The following is a 21,053-nucleotide window of genomic DNA, read 5'->3' on the forward strand; positions in this document are numbered from 1 at the left end:
GGCTTGGGGGCAGGATGGTGAATGAAATGTGGTCCTTACTGAGAAGGAGCCGACAAGTCAGGGAAAAGGAATAGCGGCGGATTGTGGTAGCAGCTTTGGGGAAAGCGGGGCTGGGAAAACAGGTGACAAAGGCTGACCTCAGGGAGAAGCCGGCCTCGGGAGGGAGGCAGGGGCATCTTGCCAAGGGCAGAGCTGTTCCAGCCTCGGTCTACACCGCGCGGGAGGGCGCCGCAAGCCTACCGGGCGGAGCTAGGTCCGAGGCAGGAGGATGGGGCTGGAGTGCTTCACACCCAGGACCCCGGGGAAGAAATCCAGATTCTTGTCGGTGTGCAATTGGAAGCCACTCAGGGGTTAATCCGGAGAAGGCAATGGCAGCCCACGCCAGTACTATTGCCTGGAAAATCTCATGGACGGCGGAGCCTGCTGGCCTGCCGTCTATGGGGTCGCACAGAATCGGACACGACTGACGCGACTTAGCAGCAGCAGCAGCAGCAGCAGGGTCGGGTTGGGGTCAGAGTGGGGCGGCGGGCCAGGACCAGGGCGAGCTGGCAGACTCGGAGGAGAACTTACACTCACTGATTTTTTTTTTTTTTTTCATTATTATTATTTTTTACTGGAGCCGGTAGCTCGGGAAGACAACTAACAAGTCCTCTTCCCCCGAATTCTGAAGCTCCAGCCAGAGAACTCCCGTTAGATGGCCCCGCCCCGGAACCTTGTTTCACCGGAACTTTGCTTTACTGGAACCTTGTTTCGTCAGAACTAGATGCCGAAGTTCCCTGTGTTACTGCCGGACGCAAATGTAACTGAACGCTTCCGGTTAGGAATCATGGCAGCGGCCGTTGGAGACTCACGTGTGAGTGCGGGGAAAAAGCTGAAAATTTCACTAAGGAAGAAGAGGATGAAAATGGTAGTCGCGTCTGTAGCATCGGAGCTGGAAGATAAGGACAAAGACGCTTCCGATAATGAAGGTAACCTACTTGGGCTGAGCTTTGGCTACTCAGAGAAAAGGCCGGGCTGAGTTTGCGGGAGCAGGGGGTGCGAGTGAATTTCCCTCTGGCAGCCCGAATTTCATCTCCCCAGGACGGCAAAGGGGCGAGTTTGGCTCCGTGTGAGAAGGTTTGAGAAAGTGGTGTTCAGGGGAAGGAAGGTCGCTCTCGCGTGTTAAAGCCTCCAACTTAGTTTATTAGACATTTTCATTGTCACTGTAATTAACTTCTTGTAAGCAAGATGAGTCTGTTGCTTTTTTTATAGCAGCAGCGGAAAAAAAAGAAAAAAAAAAAGGAGGCTTACGGTAGCAAGGGGCGAAAGGAAGGGCGATATTTAAAATTACAAGAATGAGTTGGGTCTCCTAGGGAGCAAGGAGGGAAAGTCCGAGAGAGGCTTATAAGGAGCAAGGATGGAAAGGCGGAGAGACGAAGACGGCCGGTATACTTGAATTTTCTTGTGCAGTAGGTGCGTGCGTATGTTGGGGAATTAGGGATGGGATACTAGTGAGGAAACCGTAGGTGGTTAAAGTAGAATAAATAAAAGTAGCGGTTGATAAAGATGTTTTTTCAGAGACGTTTATACTGAAAGGAAGGAAATGTATTTTGAGGCTTTCGACTATGATATGCCCATGCTGCCACTCTTTCCCATCGTTCTTGGCACTGGCTTCTCAGGTTACATGGGATCGCAGACGACCCCTGATCTTCTGCTCAGAGATTGCTCCTTAATATATTGAGAGGTGGTTACAAAGGTAGTTCTCATGATCCTGGTCCAGTTAACAATAAGGATGGAGACAGAGAAATCCATGTCCTGTAGAACCCAGTCGAGGCATTGCTTCCTTCTGTCTTATACAGAAACTTCATACTGTATGATTATTTTTATTTTAACGTGTCTTTCTCCTTATGGATACAAGTCGTTTAAGTGCTGGAACATGTCTTCTTTATCTTTATTCTCATGGGGCCTCCCTTATACATTTTGGTACTAAGTAAGTTTTCTTGCTGAATATAAATAAGGAATCATTTCATCAGGGCCTTAATTTTCTAAGTCTGGGGGTAGACAGCGCAGTTTTCTCAGACACAGGGAAAGCACACACAGCGGCATGTAGTCTCCTGAAACACATGGCTAGTTAGGTTGAAATGAATTATTGGCTGTGGCTCTAGCTATTCAGAGGTGTTATTGAGACTAGGAACAGGATAAAGCCAGATTGTAGAGGGCCCTGTGTGCCATATGAAGAAGATTGGATTCTCTATTAGTAGGCAATATGGAGCTCTTGAGACATTTTAAGCAAGAGAATGCCACTTCTTTATAAGTATCACTGCTAACTGTATGGTGACTGCCATAGAGTGCCAGAACAGTTAGGCAGAGTTGCAAAGCTCCACTAGGGATTTCACTAGGAAAGTACAGTGAAGACTGTACAGTGAAGAGAGAGGGTCCCCACTTGAAATGTTTTTCAGAAGGAAAGCATTCAATTTTCTAGACAACCAACTTCCAAATAAATTTGTAGCACCATAGATTTTGGGTATATTTCTGTTAGAGGAATTAGGTAGTAATAATAATAGTTTAGGTACTGTGTCACTTTAATTATCATAACAATCCTGTAAGACAGGGTTATTGTTAATATTATCCTCATTTTACTTGTAAGAAACTGAGATGTAGAGAGTTTATATCTTGCTCCCGCAGTGCACAAGCTGATAAGTTGATAGAGGACACAACCAGCACTGGAGCTTGCTCTGGAGCTTTTTCTCTGACCCCTCAGATCAGATCTGATCAGATCAGTCGCTCAGTCGTGCCGACTCTTTGCCACCCCATGAATCACAGCACGCCAGGCCTCTCTGTCCATCACCAACTCCCGGAGTTCACTCAGACTCAAGTCCATCGAGTCGGTGATGCCATCCAGCCATCTCATCCTCTGTCGTCCCCTTCTCCTCCTGCCCCCAATCCCTCCCAGCATCAGAGTCTTTTCCAATGAGTCAACTCTTCCCATGAGGTGGCCAAAGTACTGGAGTTTCAGCTTTAGCGTCATTCCTTCCAAAGAAATCCCAGGACTGATCTCCTTCAGAATGGACTGGTTGGATTTCCTTGCAGTCCAAGGGACTCTCAAGAGTCTTCTCCAACACTACAGTTCCCTGATAAGGTTGAGGAACCAGGAGTACAGAAATGATCAAACAAAACAAAACTTTCTGGAAAGTAAAAGACCAGGGCCACAGAATCTAAAGCAAGAATTGGTTATGAGCAGACCATGGTATTGAGACAGGTTTTTGTTCCACTCTCTAAGGTTTGATCACTAAGGGGTGTTTTTGTGGTCAGATTTTATAGCAGTCTTTCTCCCGTTTATAACTGTAGTCTTCCTTCCTTCCTCTCTTCTTCCATCCTTTCTTTTCTCCTAAAATCTGTGTATTATCTCCAGAAATAAATGATCACTCTTTTCTCAGTTGTATAAGAGGCATCTGTGTTTGTACTGCCTTTCAGAGGGATTTTGGGCTTCTTAGTAGGGAACTTGCCTCAGTTCCCTCATCCATAAAATGGATGTGGTAATAGTGTCTCCTCAGGATTGTTGTGAAGATTCAATGGGCTCATGTATGTAAAGCATTTAATTTAATGGTTGGCACATGGCAACCATAAAATAAATACCATACCATTGCGGCTCAATGGTAAAGAATCTGCCTGCCAGTGCAGGAGATGAGGGTTCGATCCCTGGGTTGGGAAGATCCCCTGGAGAAGAAAATGACAGCCTACTCCAGTATTCTTGCTTGGGAAATCCTATGGACAGAGGACCCTGGTGAGCAACAGTCCATAGTTTCGCAAAGAGTCAGGCACTATTTAGCGACTAAACAACAACAGCCTACTCATAAATATTTGGAGTCATGATCGTGACATCTTTTCTGATCTAACAAAACTTCTAGTCCCATCTCTCAGCCACCCAATAAGCCTTCCAGCCTTTGATAACAGCGGTGGAGCTTTCTCCAGAAAAGAGGTTAAAATTTCCTCAGGTAACCCTACAAGGGAGCTGATGGCCTTTCTGTTTTACAGATGAGGAAACAGGCTTGGAGATACCGTTTTCCATTATAGTAGAAAGCCTCTCAGTGGAAAACTGTCCGTCCATAGATGCCAGGTGTTCTCTCTTAATTCTGTCCTTCTTACTCTGTAATTAACCATTCAGTCATGTTTTCGTGGTAAAATTAGGCATGAATAGTGGTTCTATTTATTTTTTAGGGATAGTGATTTTGACAACCATGGATTGTCTCTGTCTAGTTGTTCTGTGGATAGCGTGCACTTAATATTTGCCAGGCTGAATTCATGATTTCATCTTCAAAACAGAACCCAGTGGATGAGGAGGATGGCCTGTGTCACTGTGCACTGGTGATCTGCATGTGACCTGACGGCTGTTTACTCCTCCGGGCACACATCTTGCTGCCCCTTGGCTTGCTGGTGACACGGTATCTGAGCTCCTCATCTCTTGAACACAGTTCCTCTCCGCCCTCCTCGCCATGCTTGTGCTGGCCCACTAGGTACTCTCTTTTTCCCTTCACTTTCTCTTGACCAGCTTGTCTAGATTTCTACTTAGTTGTCTCCCTCTGCCTTTTCTTTCAGGATTTAGAATGTGTCTCTTCAATAAAAGACAAATAATAAAAGACCTTTTATGTAATAAATTCAGTAATGTAGGTCCTTTCGGAGAAGGCAATGGCACCCCACTCCAGTACTCTTTTGCCTGGAAACTCCCATGGACCGAGGAGCCTGGTAGGCTGCAGTCCATGGGGTCTCGAAGAGTCAGACATGACTGAGCTACTTCACTTTCACTTTTCACTTTCATGCATTGGAAAAGGTAATGGCAACCCACTCCAGTGTTCTTGCCTGGAGAATCCCAGGGACGGGGGAGCCTGGTGGGCTGCTGTCTATGGGGTCGCACAGAGTCGGACACAACTGAAGCTGCTTAGCAGCAGCAGCAGGCCCTTTGGATGGAGATGTTTTCCTTTGATTTAACTCAGAATTTTCTATTTAATATAAGAAATGGATTTTTTTTTCCTCCTGTGAAATCAGGTATTTCTGGAAAGATGATACATAAAAACAGCTTTCTCTTTTTTTAAATTTTAATTTATTTATTTGGCTGCTTCGAGTATTAATTGCAGCAAGCGGGTTTAACTGCCCCACAATATGCAGGATCTTAGCTCCCTGCCAGGGATTGAACCTGTGTCCCCTGCATTGGAAAGCAGATTTCTTAACCACTGGACCACCAGGAAAGTCCCCAGAAATAGCTTTTTTGTTCAGATATTTGTGTACGTGTGGCCTTGGCAGAACTATATTGTTATAAAAAGTTCACAGAGACTGGATTCTGAAAGACTATAAAGGCAGGCAATTGAAGTGGCCTTCAGACACATGAGGAATCAGCGTGCACATTACAGGCTTGTTACTGAAGTGTACAGCTCATTTTATCAGGGAGTTGAGTTAGACACTTATGTTTGAATTTTAATTGGTTCATAAAAATTGATAAGGATGTGCCTTATATCAACATTTGAAAGCAGCTTCCTTCAGCGAGATGCTACTTATGTTTCCTAGAAAAACACACAAGTATAGCTCATGTGTTGTTTGCACTTTTATTTTTTATCTTTTGGCTTTAATTTCTTTTGACATGTTGTGTAAGAAAGGTAGAAAATGGTGCTTTCATGAGTGTAAAACTCTTGGATATTGTTTGTCAGACGTTGCAGAAGTTTCCTAGTTCCCTTACCTTAAAGCTTTGGTAAAAGCTGTGTTTCAGAACTTGGCATGAATCCTGATACATGATGTAGTACTCGATATCCATTTATTATAAAATTGGAAACTTCTCTTAATGTGATTTTTACACTCTCTTCTCATGTACCAGATATCACTGAGGTTACAGATTAGCAGAAGTTATATGTGATATAAACTTGAATGATAGCAAAATGATTCAGACTGTAAGTTTTGATAAATTGTAATACTTACTCTTCAGTAGGGTTTGAACTTTGGTCACAGTAAAATTACGAATGATCCCAAATCAGAAATATGTGTAAGGTAAGATGCCTTAGTCAGCATTAGAGTAATACATAAATGCCAAGCATTATAAAGGAGAGGATGACACCCCTACATGAGTTAACCTGGAGCTACTCAGATTTATTGAATTAATACCTTGTTGGTGGTTTAGATACCGTGTATGCTTGGCTCTTATGTTTGTAGTCTAAATAAAAAACACAGCCTTCCCATTCAGTAGATCAATTCAGGTGAAAAAAATGAAAACAGTGGTGATGATATCAAGTATTATAAAGAGCAGTAATGGCAACCCGTTTCAGTATTCTTGCTTGGGAAATCCTATGGACATAGGAGCCCAGTGGGCTACAGTTCACAAGCTTGCAAAATGTGACTTAGTGACTAAACAACAATAATGATGACCTCTACCTCTGAGTTACTGAATTACTCAGACCTACAGAATTTATGCACTGTTGGAGGTTTATATGCACTGCCTACTTGCTTAAGATTGTAATCTTTATTTAAAAAAAAAAAGCTCTGTAGTCGGTAAATCAACCCATGTAAAAAAAGCCTTGGTCCCATGCCATCAAGTGATTGACTGCTCCCTCATAGCATGTGCCCATATGTCTATAAACTAGAAGGAGGAATGCTAATTTCATTTTTTCTGAATTATTCTGGTCACATATTTGAATAATGGCCATATACTTCTAAAACAAGACTTGATAACAATCCAGTTTAGAAGGTCCTAGGAGGAATCCCTTCCTTTTTTGATAAACTACAAAGTAGTATTTAAGATGTAATAACCTAGCAGATAAATAAACTTTTTATCAAACTGTAACTTATAAGCTTCTGCATCATTTAAGTTACTTAAAATAGCAAAGGAACATGCCTAAGAAATGAAGTATGTCATAGTCCTACTGGAGTAGCAATTTATAGAACAGGCTCAGGAAACAGACTACTTCCGGGCTCTGTCTGGCTTGCCCAGATAGCACATAGTAATCACATCCGACAGTTTGTCCCATGGTGAAACTTTCATTTTAGTTTTGGTTATTTTTATGGAAACCTGAGTAACTTCATTTTTTTTTTTTTTAGAGGTAAATGCTTTTTTAAAAAGTTCTCAAGTATCAATTTTGAATATTCTAAATTAAGTAGTGAAGGGCAGGAAAGAGCACATGGCGAGATAGAACAGATGTTTTAATACCTGGACTGGGGAGCAGTGGTTTCCTAGAGCTCTGAATGACTAGGGGCGAAATGAGAATGGGATGTGAGTGCTGGCCATTCTGGTTAGCTATGGCTTAGAGAGAAATTCCTCTTTAATTCAAGCTTTATTAAGCTATTGAGTTGGCCAGAAAGTTTGTTCAGGTTTTTGGTAGGATAAACCCAAATGAACTTTTTGGCCAACCCGATGTATTGTGGCTCCTCTCTGCAGTAGTTCAGTTACCTTAGTCTGAGTTGAATGGTGGATTCAGAGCTTTGTAGTGCCTTAAAAATCAGCACCCTGTCACCCCACCTGTTCACTTTGTGACTCTGGACATTTTTAAAACCTTTCTAAGCTTCAGAAGCATTCTCCTTGTAAATAGAATAATAATAGCATCTCAACGCGTGTTGTGAGGATTAAGTGATAATGCATAAAAAGCACTTTAAATAGTACCTAGCCCTAAACACTTGTTGGTTAGTTAATATTCATCATTGTTTTAGAGTGCTTGGGAAGCTATAGGACAGAGATATCGACCGCTTCTGAAACAGAATCAAAGGTGTCTTGCTCACCATGAACCCCTTGTGTATGGGTTAGAGGAGAGCCAAGACTGGGTGGAATTATAGTGGAAGGAGAATTTATTCCCCCTCCCCCTGTCTTTTGTCAATCCTTTTTAGGACTTTTGGGATGCCTCCCTGCTCTGGCTCCCAGGTTCTTAGTCTCCTTGTTTGTCTTCTGATTATTGTCATCTATTTAATGCCTACTGTGTGCCAGAGCTGTGCTAAGTGCTTTTCCTGTGGTAGGTACTGTTTTTGTTCCCAGTTTACTGAGACACAGAGGGGTTAGGTAACTTGCCCAAGATTATGCTTGTGGGAAGGAATGGAAGTGGGGCGTAGCTCCACATCTGCTCATTTTATATTCTTAGTGCTTAACCCCTGTGCTGTAACAGGTCATCGAAAGCTTCCCATTCAGCACCGCACATGTCCTCCAGATTCCAGCCACCAGCGCTGTTTGTTCTTTGTTCCTGTCTTCTCTGCAGCCACATTATGTGTGTCTTGAGGGGTATGGGGGTGGGGGCCGGGGAGGGGTGCAATTGACATGTAAACGTTTCTTATGGGCTAGACACTCCTTTAAGAAACTGAGTTAATTATCATAAAACCTCATGAAGAAGGTACTGTTTTATTGCCATTTTTACAGACAAGGAAACTAAGATTGAGAAGGTAAAAACCTTCAGAAAAGTCACGTAGGTTTGTGTCTGGAGTTAAGATTGAATCAAGCAGCCTGAATTCTGTGTCTTTACTCTTTAACCACTACTAACTGATCTCAAGTTTTTATAAGTTCTGTTTGATTTACAGTAAACTCTAAAGGTGTGAAATAGATGGGGAAACAATGTCAGACTTTATTTTTTGGGGCTCCAAAATCACTGCAGATGGTGATTGCAGCCATGAAATTAAAAGACGCTTACTCCTTGGAAGGAAAGTGACCAACCTAGGTAGCATATTCAAAAGCAGAGACATTTCTTTGCCAACAAAGGTCCGTCTAGTCAAGGCTATGGTTTTTCCTGTGGTCATGTATGGATGTGAGAGTTGGACGGTGAAGAAAGCCGAGCACTGAAGAATTGATGCTTTTGAACTGTGGTGTTGGAGAAGACTTTTGAGAGTCCCTTGGACTACAAGGAGATCCAATCAGCCCATTCTGAAGGAGATCAACCCTGGGATTTCTTTGGAAGGAATGATGCTAAAGCTGAAACTCCAGTACTTTGGCCACCTCATGCGAAGAGTTGAGTCACTGGAAAAGACCCTGATACTGGGAGGGATTGGGGGCAGGAGGAGAAGGGGACAGCAGAGGATGAGATGGCTGGATGGCATCACTGACTTGATGGACGTGAGTTTGAATGAACTCCGGGAGTTGGTGATGGACAGGGAGGCCTGGCATGCTGCAATTCATGGGTCGCAAAGAGTCGCACATGACTGAGCGACTGAACTGAACTAAACTGAACTGAAGATCAAGGTTAAGCAATATCCTTAGTGCTCCCAGATGATAATTGTATTTTAAAAGAACAACCTTCTTAATCCAGTAGAGAAACTTTCTTAAAAGGAGGGATCTGAGGTAAGTGGGAGGTGAAAATAGCAGTAGCAGTTTGGCCACTTACTGGAAGTACACACGTATAGTGCAGAACCTGGGGCTTGATGTATGTATTTTTTCTTGGATGATAAATCAGATTGGCTTATTTATATAAACTAACCAGCTTTTCACACCCTGTTCTTATTGTTCAATCCCCACATCTCCAGTTTCAGCCTATGTGAACTTCTTTATATTTTATAGATGTGTCTGGTGGCTCAGACGGTAAAGCGTCTGTCTACAATGTGGGAGACCCGGGTTCAATCCCTGGGTTGGGAAGATCCCCTGGAGACGGAAATGGCAATGCACTCTAGTACTATTGCCTGGAAAATCCCATGGACAGAGGAGCTCGGTAGGCTACAGTCCATGGGGTTGCAAAGAGTTGGACACGACTGAGCGACTTCACTTCACTTACCTTCTTCAACATCCCCAAGCATTTTGGACATGCTGGTTTCTTCTGCCTGGAGTGTTGTAGTGATGATTACAATAGTAATTTTAACTTTAATACAGAGCATTGACTCAAATCTATAAAGTTTTGGTTCTCAATTCAGTGGTCTTGCCCATGCCTCTTTTGGTTGGCCTTATTGTAGAATCTTACTTCTTTGGCTTTTTCCTTTTCTTGTCATTCCAGCTCTTACTTTACCTTTAAGAAATAACTTGAAATCATCTTATGTAAAAGATACCCCTAAACCTTTTTCTTCGTTATTTTTCTATTAGAAGAATGCTTATAAATTTTAAACCAAAATTTTCTATTGGTGTTAACTGATTTATGTATCTTACTAAATATTTTACTTCCTCAAGGGGAAAATCTAGATTTTTCATTTTCTCCTTCCTTCATCTTCATTCACGAGCACTTGGTAAATATTGAAGGACTGTGAGTTTTTTGAAAAACTTTATCCCAGTTCCAAAAGCTAAGGAAAATAACTCACTTTTCTGCCAGCAGCTCACCATATCTGGGATGAGAGACAGATGGCAAGTTTGAAAGACTGGTGGAAGTTTGGGGAAAGTGCAGCAAGAGACGGAGAGACGCCTCTGCCTATGTGGTTACCTCAGAAGTCTAACCTTGCCCTGCGCAGTGTGGTGGCCACTAGTCACGCTGAAGGAATTAAAACTTCGTCAAGTTAAAAAAAAAACTCAGTGACTTCATTGTACTAGCCTCATGTGAAGGACCCACTGGGCTCTTGTGGTTGGTGGGCAGCTCTGATAAGAGAACATTTCCATAAGCACAGAAGGTTCTGTTGGAACCATTGGTTATTACTTCCAGTAAGCATTCTTTATTACCCTTCCTTAATTTCCAGGTTTTTGAAATAGAATGCAAAATTAGAGTTAATATTTAAAATAACACACAGGACTTCAAAGGAATTTTTTACTTATCTGGGGCCCTTAGATCCCTGGGTTACATCCACTTCTGTTGAGTATCAGTTTGTGGTAAATTCAAAAAAATCTCGTCTTCATTGGCCACAGTAAATTTTTAAGGGCCAGTTCTATTTTCTGACTTGTGTAGTGATTCGCTTTGGTATTCCAGAAGAAAACTTTGTTTTGTAATATGCTAGCTGACCTCATAACATTGACATATTTAAATTTATTTCTAGAACTTACCATCATTTCCATTGGCTATGAATGCATGACGGAAAACTTCTGAGTTAGGGCCTCTTAAAAATATAATAAAATAAAAAGCCATGACTGCAGCAAATTCTTCTGGACTTTTTTTTTTTTTGAATTGGTGGAGTAAGTGCAGGTTGTATGAAATGGTGTTATAAAACGTCATGGATTCATTGTGTCCGTAGCATGCACGTTGTGGTAGTCAAGCTGGGTAAGAAACACACTAAAGAAAAGTAGCCCAGGTTTAGAAATGGAGAAGTGGCTTAGACAGAGAGTCTTTGGCTGCCTTCACAGTGTAGGTGAATGTGAAATTCACTGCAGTTTGTGTGTGACTTCCTTAGGACAAAACACTAGGTGTCAGTGTTGGAGTTTGACATTTTTTACCAGAAACTAGTAAAGACCTCTGCTTCTGATCACTCTGAGATTCTTCATTGACGTAAACCATTGTGCCTCCTTACATTTAGATGAATGCGTACCTAGAAGAAGTACTTTTCAAAGAATTGTTTATTTTGTTGTTAGTACCTGTCCAGTGCTGCTGACTCTGAGGAATAAACATATTCTGTATTAACATACATGTTTTTCACTTAACTACGTTCTCCAAACTCTGTTTCTCAATGTACTTTCCAGGGAACACTGGTCCTAGGAGATACTTCTGGGCTCTGGAATCTGGTGTATAGTAGACACGCAGATTTTCATTGAATGGTAGTGCTTTCAGCTTTTGGCGAAATTTGTATACTTTTTCTTCCATTGCAGGCAGTGAGCATTTTTATGTCACCCAAATCTGCATGTCACATCCTTGTCACGTTCTCAGATTTCGTAAATTTGCCAGGCATACAGGATACAGTAGAGGCTTCAAATTATGTGTCAAATTAAGTTCTCTTTCAAATTTTTTTTTCTTTATTAAGAAATACACAACACATTAGGGCAGTAGAATTATTAATGATTCTTGCTTCTTTATCATGTCCTTTAATTTTTTTGATACCATTAACATACTTTATGTAAGATCATGCTTTTGTAAAGTATTATTTTGCTGTCTGTGTTTAAATGTATTGTTCTGTTACTTTTTGAAGATACTTCATTTTTACTCCTATGCTTGAGACTCATTTTATATATATATAAACTGATTTTTTTAGTATATTTTTATTTGCCATTTTCTAATATCCTGCAAATTTTTGTTTGAAATGTATTAAATACTTAGTTTTCCATCCTTTTGTTTCATGAGTTCTCAGCAAGCAAAAAAACAAAGATATTCGGCAAACGTAATACCAAAAAGCAAGTGTAGTGATGACTAGCTAAGTCAAGTCTTTTCAACAGTTCTGTCTTAATTCATGACTTCAAGTCAAGAGGTTAGGGAGGATCACTCAGAGTGGAAGAGCTGACTGTACAGTCAGTTCCATTCCCTTTGATTGTAGCCATGAGCTAATATAAAACTACTTTTGAAGTATTTCCTAATTTAGCTCCACAGGTTTTTGAAGAGCAAAGCAGAAGCTCTTCAGAAGGCTCTGGATCATATAGTTGCACACAGATTTCGCTGGCACTTTGTGCTCTTGTTGTTAAACTACAATGAGTTTCAGAATTTGAGACAGACTGCAAAACTTAAAGTACCCAGGGGTTCTCGGCAAGTTGGTTTTCAAGCGAGGCCACCAACTGGATCATGTTTTGGCCACTCCTCTGATCTCAGCCGTTTGAATCTTACAGATGACATAGTTCCATGTGTATGCTTGGGGTGGTTCTCAGTGGTTCTGCATGATACAACTCTATAGTGTACAAATCTGTATCCTTCACTCAAAACTTGATATTTTCATGCGGCCATCCAGCAGTGCAGTCAAATTTTGGGCACATATCACTTCATTAGATTATTTTTTCAAAAATGTTGCAACACCCAGTTTATTAATGTTATAGGCAGATTCTATAAAAGGAAACAAGTCTTTAGATTTTCCCGTACCAGGATTCAGGATTTTAAACATCTGGGCCAAAGCCCTCAGAGAACTTACTCTGACTTCTCTGTGCCGTGGAAACACTATTCCATTTTCTTGACAGATTAGTTTTTTGTTGTTACTTGTTTTTAAAATAATATTTGTTAGTCTCTTCAAGTAGTTTAATAACACAATTAAAAGCCTGTGGGTTTGAGCACACCCTGCAGCAGCCCCATGGCAGCATCTGTCACCACGGACCACAGGATGCCCTGAGGCTGGTGGGCTGACTTCCACTCACTGGGCCCTGGGCGCTGACGCTGTGGCGGCCTCCCCTGTCCACATGGCCGGGCCAGGTCTTTGCGGGTGGGCGACGGTAGGATGGAGGGTCCTGCCATTCTCCACTATTAGGGCAGCTGTGGGACTCGGAAATGAGAATGGAGACAGATGGAGAGCCATTAGCCTTAGGAAGGCCCCTGGGGGGTCTCACCATGGCCTTGCCAAACTCTGCCTCCAATATTAAAGTTTAGTTTGTTTCTACTTTAGGTTCTCTAGGAAGCTGTGGATTGGAAAAAGATCACTTTTCCTCTGGTGATGAAGCAGTAGAAGCTGACAACGAAGATGAAGCTGAGCCCCGCGAGGATGACAACGACAGTGCTGCAGAAGCTACTGCGGGGGCTAACGCGGGCTGGGCAGATGCCATGGCTAGGATCCTGAGCAAGAAGATTCCTGAAAGCAAACCCACCATCCTGGTCAGAAACAAAGAGCTGGAAAAGGAAAAGGAGAAGCTAAAGCAAGAGAGACTAGAGAAAAGAAAACAGGTGTGTCCTGCCAGTTGTTCTGTACCTTGGGTGTCAAGGCTAGTTCTCGTTGGCACCACATTGCTTCGTTCAGTGTTTGTCCAGTTAGCATTCCAGTGCGTAACTTGTGTTTTATCTGTGAGTGGATAACCAAGGTTGTGTTCAGAAACCTAGTCTGAATCATTCTCTTGAGCATGTTTTTTATTCATCTAAGCAAAATAATAAAAATGTGAACTCCAAGGAAATGTATCCTTTTAAAAGTCAAGTACTTATACCTGTGCCAGTGACTCCTGGGTTTGAATATCTTATTCAACTTACCTGTTCAGATGCTAACTTTATTAATAAAGTTAACTCTGAACTAATAGAATCATGTTAGTTACTTTTAGCTTAAAGGCTATTTTATGATATAAACCTGTGATGATGTCATTGACAGGGTTGGTTGCAGTTCTGAAACAAACTATTTTACTGATGGATAAACTTGAGTTCATTCTATCTTTTGTTAAACCACTGATGGAAGAAGCTAGACTGGTGCTGTCTGCTAATGAAAGGCCAGAAGTTGGACTTTAAGTTTGCTGTTGTGTATCGCAAAGATAAATGAACAGTAGAACAAGAATATGTCTAAACTATTTGGCTGCTGAAATAGATATTATTTTTTAATGAAAGAAAAATAACTTTCTACGGTCATACTGACAATATAGAAGTGCTCATTTCCAAGAGATACTTTATATGTAAAAAGGAGAGAAAACTTAAGTTTCAGTTGGCATTTGTTTCCTTTTAAGTTCACCATCCCCTTATCTTGTTTCAAGATGAATGTTTCCTTTGTTCCTAATACTGGGTGCCCTCTGTTGGAGGCTGTATAAAGATGGAACTTTTCAAGTGCTGCCCTTCAAAACAGAACGTACTCTATTACTAATTCAGTATTCTCATTGTACTTTATTTAAGATCAACTTTGTCTCTGAGTCTTACTGATAGCTTTTCAACTTAAAATTCGAACCTTTTTTTTTTTTTAATCTGGCAAAAACTAGAGGAGGCTTTAAAAATATCAGAATCCTTAATTACCCCTAGTCCCAGTGTTCCAGTAAGAGAACAATGTTTTAAAGCCAACATAAAGAAATTCCTGACTCTGCTCTAGACCAGAGCTTTGAGTGCTAGAGCTGATGCTGTCCACATAATGCATGAGAGCACGTGTGTTGATCCCGGGAACACGACACAGCAGCCACAGATGCTCTTCAGTATATACTTCCGGGTAGAGTCTGCGTAAATGTGTTTGTTTCTTAACGTTAAGTATTATTGGTTTCCAGAATATTGGCTACCTGTTTCTAATTATAGGTAAAGAAATACATTTCAGAGTTAAAAAATACCTGGGGATCATGCATGCCTGTTATCCCCTCCGTACAAGAGATAATTAAGGATTGACTGTTTTACACTTAAAAGTAAGGTTTTTTATTTCGGGTATAATCTGACAATGAATTTCATTATAGTTAAAATACCTGATTTGGGGAAGAATCTGTTTCTTTAAAAAGGCTCCAGAGTATAGCAAGAGCAAAGATTTGGTTTTACCGTAAACAGATGTTTTCATTAATACAAAGTGAGAGATCAGATGAATGAAGAAAAGGAAAAGATAAAAGGAGACTTTTCCCCACTGGTTCTTCCTGATTTTGATGCTTACTACCAGCTTCTTGATAATTAGTTTATCATATTCAGTATATTTGATGTTTGGTGATATGTTGACCTGAGCAGGGGACCTGGAGAAGCAAGTGTATCGAATCAAGGACCTGAGGTCACGAAGTCCCCTGAGAACAGTTTTGAATGAGATGATGTTGTCTGTGGGATATTCTTATTTCCTAATCCGTTTCTATGTCTGCATTATCGCAGAGAGTCAGCTTGCTGTAGTTTGTGACTGATAAGCCATATACGGCAAGGACAGTGGTCAGATGTGCCATAAGAGGAAAGAAGAACAGTCACTGTTTAAATAGTCTCTATCTGTTACAGTGCTAGTAGGACACCATGCTGTTCTTTTAAAAGCTGATACAAGTTCTTAATAATTCCGGCCGCTGGGGAAGTCAGGTTCTAAAAATAAAGAGAAGCGGTGCTTAAACTCATGGTTACGGAAGAGGGTGGTTTGGCGTCTTGCTGATGCTGCCCTCTGAGGCTTCTGGCGATGGCAGGTTGGGCACGGGGCTCCCTCACCCCCAGCCTGGCCCTCCTGGCTCCGCACGCTGGCAGTGCTCCAGGCCCCTGCTGTCGGAGAGCCTGCCGGCTGCTTACTTGGTGCCTCTCGCATGACACGCTGAGCACTAACCGCAGGCTCCCGGAGCCGGACCCCCGAAAGGGTGGGTTTCTGAAAGGCCCTACGACAAACTAAAGCTCGAATGATTTATTACCTTTGTCCTTTCACAGAGTATCATATCAAAGTGTGCTGCACTTTCAAAAATGCCTAATATTCTTTCACATAACACTATTTATAACACAGCTTGATAAGAAGCGGGAATGGGAAATGATGTGCAGAGTAAAGCCAGATGTTGTCAAAGACAAAGAAACGGAGAGAAATCTTCAGAGAATTGCTACGAGGTAAGACAGTGTTGTTGCCCTTTAAAAACTAAGTGCACTAAAGCTTTATAGTGATCCATTTCTGACGAGGTTTGGTTCTTAAGCTCTGCCTGGTCAGAGCCAAGTGATTTATATCTCAGCCTGCCTACCTGATACTGGATTCAGCCACAGATTTTGGAGGTCTCGTGAGGCAAGAGTCTAATGGGCTAAGTGTGTATGTGGTATGAACCTGTTTTGGATCATCTTGTGTTTTATGGTCACGAGAACATTATAATCAGACCTCTGCCTGTGTTTCTCTTAGGATGCTTATCTAAATTTATGGCACGAGGTGATCATTTTTGTTATCTTGCACTATACTTATGACCTAACAAATTACACATTATAGCAGCTTCGTGTTGTCCTTCCACTCAGCATTTTTTTTTTAATATTGGCACCAACATTTAGTTGATGCCATCTGTGCCCAGAGATGAATAGAATCTGGTGGCTACTGCATGGTCCTTGCCCACTTATATGTGGGGGTTCTAGTCTCTTTGGGAGTAAAGGTGTGTCCTGCGTGTTGGGAACATCTAATGGGAGATTGTGTATGGAGTTGAGGACGGCTCCATGAAGGAGGTAGCAGTTGGATTACCATTTAAAGAATACAACAGTTACATTCAGTGAAATCCCTTTTAACTTCCTAGCTGCCTACAGCAATCCATCTGGGTGTTGGATGGTGAGCCAGTGAGGCTGGATGGCTGAGGGAGTGAGAGCAGGGCCAGGCTGCTGGGTGTCCCTGGGCAGTTACTTAATTTCCTTCTGTCTCAGTTTATTTATCTGTGGAAACAAGCGAGAACGTTATACCTATGCTATAGGATTTCTCTGAGAATTAAATGAATTAATACCCACGCAGAGCTGAGAAGAGTACAGGATTGGTGCCAGAGAGTAAGTGCCCCTTACATTTTATACCCTGGGCACCTCCGTCTCGGCACCTTGGTCCCAGCCCTGCTGTGGAGTGTATGGAATTTTACCCAACTTATAAACAAATAAGCTAGGTTGGTAAGGTTTCTTGGATTCTGGCAGAAGACAAGACGCTTGTAGGTCAGAGACAAAGGACTGTTACTCACAGCTGAAGCCGTAGCCAGAGCTTCACGTTCCCACCGGTTCCCCGTGTCCCCGGGGGTGGCGCAGGTGCCCTCGACAGATGCCTGTGCGTGCAGTGGGTTGTGTTACAGGAGAGGAACTCTGCATCTGGGGATCCATTGCTTTTATGGGGAACGGTAACAAGCCTGCTCTTTGTCTGGGGGGAGACATTACCTCATCTCTCAAGGTTGCGTACTGCAGACACAACCCTGAGAAACGGCCTGGTAAAGAGCAGGCGTTGTGCTCTTCAGAACCCAGCAGGAACGTGCAGGGATGCTCAGCACCTGTGGCGGATCGTCTGCACTGATGATGGTTATAGCAGGAACATGAATAGATGATAGAAGCTTAGAGCTGGAAGGGGTGTCAATGGTGTAAAGCAGTGCTGGCCAGTAGAAATCGACTAGAAATCCAGTGTGAGCCACACATGCAACTTAAAATTTTCTGAGCGCCTCCTTGAAAAAAGTAAAAACAAAGAAGTGAAATTAAAGTCAATGATAAATTTTGTTTAACTCAATATATTCAAATTATTTCAACATGTAATAAGAAACAAGTATTAATGAAATTTAAAATCTTTTTCTCATACTGTCTTTAAAGTCTAGTGTGTATTTTAAACTTGGAGCACACTGCAACATTGTTCTGGCCGTATGTCCTGTGTTCACTCGTTACATGTAACCTGTGACTACTGTAATGGACACTACAAGTCTTAATCTTCAGAATTTCAATGAGTTTAACTTCAGAATAAAGTACTTCAAATAGACTTAAAAAAAATAGTTTTATATCATAAGACTTGCAGATAAGGTAGCTGAATACTTTCTAAGCTTCTTGAGTATTATTTTTGCCATTTACAGGTGAAATCAAGATCCAGGAGATCTTTCTAGCGTCACATAATCAGATAGCTAACTGTAAAGCCTGTGCTCATCCCATTGACACTTAAAGTCTTCAGCCATTATATGATTAGATTTTGAGAAGTATCTGTTCAGAAGTTGATTTAGAAAGAGTGAAGCTGAGAAAAACTACAAATCAACTCACATGTGTTTATTCTCTATTCAGATACTTCTATTCAGTTTCATTGAAATGTATGTTCACTTTTCAGATTTATTCTGTGCTTTTCACTTGAGCGCGTATTAGATGATTGCCTCGTTTCTGAGCAGTGAAAATAGATTGCGCCCGTCCTCAAGAGCTTGTGTTCTAGTGTAATTGTTATTTAGTGAAATTATTCTGGTCATTTGTGTTCCATAGGGGTGTGGTGCAGTTATTTAATGCTGTTCAAAAGCATCAAAAGAATGTAGATGAAAAGGTTAAAGAAGCTGGAGGCTCTATTAGAAAACGAGCTAAGTTGATATCCTCGGTTTCCAAGAAGGACTTCATCAGTGTTCTGAGAGGGATGGACGGAAGTGCAAGTGAGAAAAATTCTGCTGGGAAGAACTCGAAAGCCAAACAGGTAAGACTTTTACACAGGATTCAGCACATCAGATATATGTCAGCTCTTAGAGTTTGGAGGTTGAACAGCATACTATACGTGTGTGCCACAACCAAGACCTGAAGCAGCCAAATTAAAAAAAAAACGCATACTATAGAATTAATATTTTTTCTTTTCAGATGTTATTAAGATTTCCACATGCCCACAGCCTACTTTAACTCTGTATTCTTATGTTTCATGGTGACTTATTCAATATGGAAGTTGCCAGTTGCATATGCCAGGGCCTTGCTGTTAAAACTCAGGAACTGGTAGATTTAGGTAAATTTTTTAGAGATAGGACGGTCTCCTATTTGAAATCCTGCATTTTGTAGAATAGAAGGCCAAGTGAGGGATACATCTTCAATTGAGACTGTTAACCCACAGTGATAATTGACATGGTGCATAATTTCTAAAATGAAGAATTGGAGCTTTAGGAAGTATGATGAAAACTCATCCTTGTGCTGAGGCAGCTTTGATGATACTCGACTGGTTGGGAGATAAAGAACGTAAATGCTTTTCATGATCTTTGGCATGCAACTCCTCTTCTCCAGCCCTCTGACCTATGAATCCCAATAGCTTTCTTTTTACTATACCAGGTGAAAGGTTCTGAAATGTGCTTTACTCTCAAAAGGGCTTATTTACTTTTTAAATTAAAGCAAAGTACATAGTTGTATTTTAAGGCTTGCTTTCTGTTGCCAACAAAGAGAACTTCAATCAGGAAACTAGAGTTTCTGTCATAAGTTTTTGTTTGTATTTTGGGAAAACAAAAGAAACTCTGGCAAGAAGAGCATTTAGGAATTTCATGCTCTTCTAGAGTTGAAGTATTCTTCAAGTTTCTTGATTAAATTGCCATTTTATCTAATTTTGACAAAAGTTTTCTAAGCTGTTTGAATTTGATCTGAATATCAAAATGTCAATATTTTGATATATATTCCTTCTGAATATCAAAAGGACTCACATTTTGCATATTTATGTAAGTGTGCTCACTAGTGCTGCGTTTTAAAGTTTGTCAGAAGTAATTATGAAGACATGAATGCTATGATTGGGCATTTACACTTGTAAGTTAAAAAGTCTTAACAGACTGTCCTCACTTATGATAAGAGTGTTTTATTGTAAGAATTGGAGAAAGATCAAGCAGCATTGGGTGAGAAAGAGCTGATGTTTTCCATCAAAAAAGGTTTTTTTTTTTTCCCCTTTTCCTTGTTGGTTTCAAAATAACTTTTAATAGAAGCATTTGTTTTTGCTTTGGGATTAATTTTTTCATGAGTTATGAAAATATATGAAGGGTTCTTTTCAGTGGCATCATTGTATTTTCTTTGTTACCATTTGCTTTTTTGCTCTTGACCTTCGACTTTTCCTACTACAGTGATCACAGGTGTGGTAGTAATCTGTGACAAGGTCAAAAAACTGCTTGAGATGTTAACCAAAATGGCTTGGCTTTAAAAACTTATTTCTAGAGCTACCTACCTCACACCAGTGATTAATTACCCTGACACATTTTCTTTTAAAAATATTTGTTCTCATACATTTATAGGAAAACATTAAATACCTATTTGTACCTGGTGCTATCCTTGTATCTTTTAAAGGTTTACAATTCAGGTAGACACATGACCTCAAGAAAATAAGTAAATAAGATTAGCATGACAACATAGAGATTCTAAACTGGTCCATTTAGACTGTTTGTTATTGTCAGTTACACTGAGTATAACAGCTGTAATTAAGTGGCTGTCCGTATTTGTGGGGAGAATTTCAAAGTAGCCAATATTCATTTAGGACATAAGAGCAGTTTAGTCTGTGTCTAGTGGAAGTAGGTGGACTTTCAAGGCAACTGAAGAGGAGGGAAGGCCAAAGTGGAAATAGATTTGGTGTGCCAGTGAGTCAGACATTAATGAACTGGATAAAGGAGGACATTGATTAAGTAGAGAGTAAGATTTCCCTTTCCTGTTTCACCTTGTCCTAGCACCCTTGCTGCCACACATTTCCCTAATAGCCTCTCCTCCTCTCCTCATACAAGCTTGACAGAAGAGCTTTTATGGAAGCTGCTCATTGTCCCTCTCTGGGTGTATTCAGAACACAGGCTTTTAATCTCATCCTCCTAATACTGTGCAGTCTTTAGAGTCCATTCACATACAGACTGGATTCACTGGCAGGTATCTTCCCAGATAATCCCAGTCTGGATTATATCTTCAACTCCTTTACCTGGTTCCACCAGTTACTTATGGTTGTGAGTTATAAAGTTAAAAAATGAAAAGGAGCCAGCAGTGTTACATTAAGCAAAGCTGGGTAGAGTTATAATAATGTAACAGAGGGTGGATCTGTTAGTCAGCATA

At 41.1% G+C, this 21,053-nt stretch overlaps 1 protein-coding gene across 1 annotated transcript in view; it reads left to right on the forward strand.

The window, feature by feature from the left end:
- The first annotated feature begins 663 nt into the window (after positions 1 to 663).
- RRP15 (ribosomal RNA processing 15 homolog) overlaps positions 664 to 21,053 on the forward strand; it is a 54,937-nt gene continuing 34,547 nt past the window's right edge. Inside the window, exons 1-4 of the mRNA XM_027564454.1 lie at positions 664 to 968; positions 13,342 to 13,616; positions 16,069 to 16,166; positions 18,504 to 18,705. Coding sequence (XP_027420255.1) covers positions 764 to 968; positions 13,342 to 13,616; positions 16,069 to 16,166; positions 18,504 to 18,705 — 780 coding nt within the window. The 5' untranslated portion in view covers positions 664 to 763. The remainder of the gene's footprint in view (positions 969 to 13,341; positions 13,617 to 16,068; positions 16,167 to 18,503; positions 18,706 to 21,053) is intronic.

This window comes from Bos indicus x Bos taurus, chromosome 16, assembly GCF_003369695.1.
Source record: "Bos indicus x Bos taurus breed Angus x Brahman F1 hybrid chromosome 16, Bos_hybrid_MaternalHap_v2.0, whole genome shotgun sequence".
Taxonomy (NCBI): domain Eukaryota; kingdom Metazoa; phylum Chordata; class Mammalia; order Artiodactyla; family Bovidae; genus Bos; species Bos indicus x Bos taurus.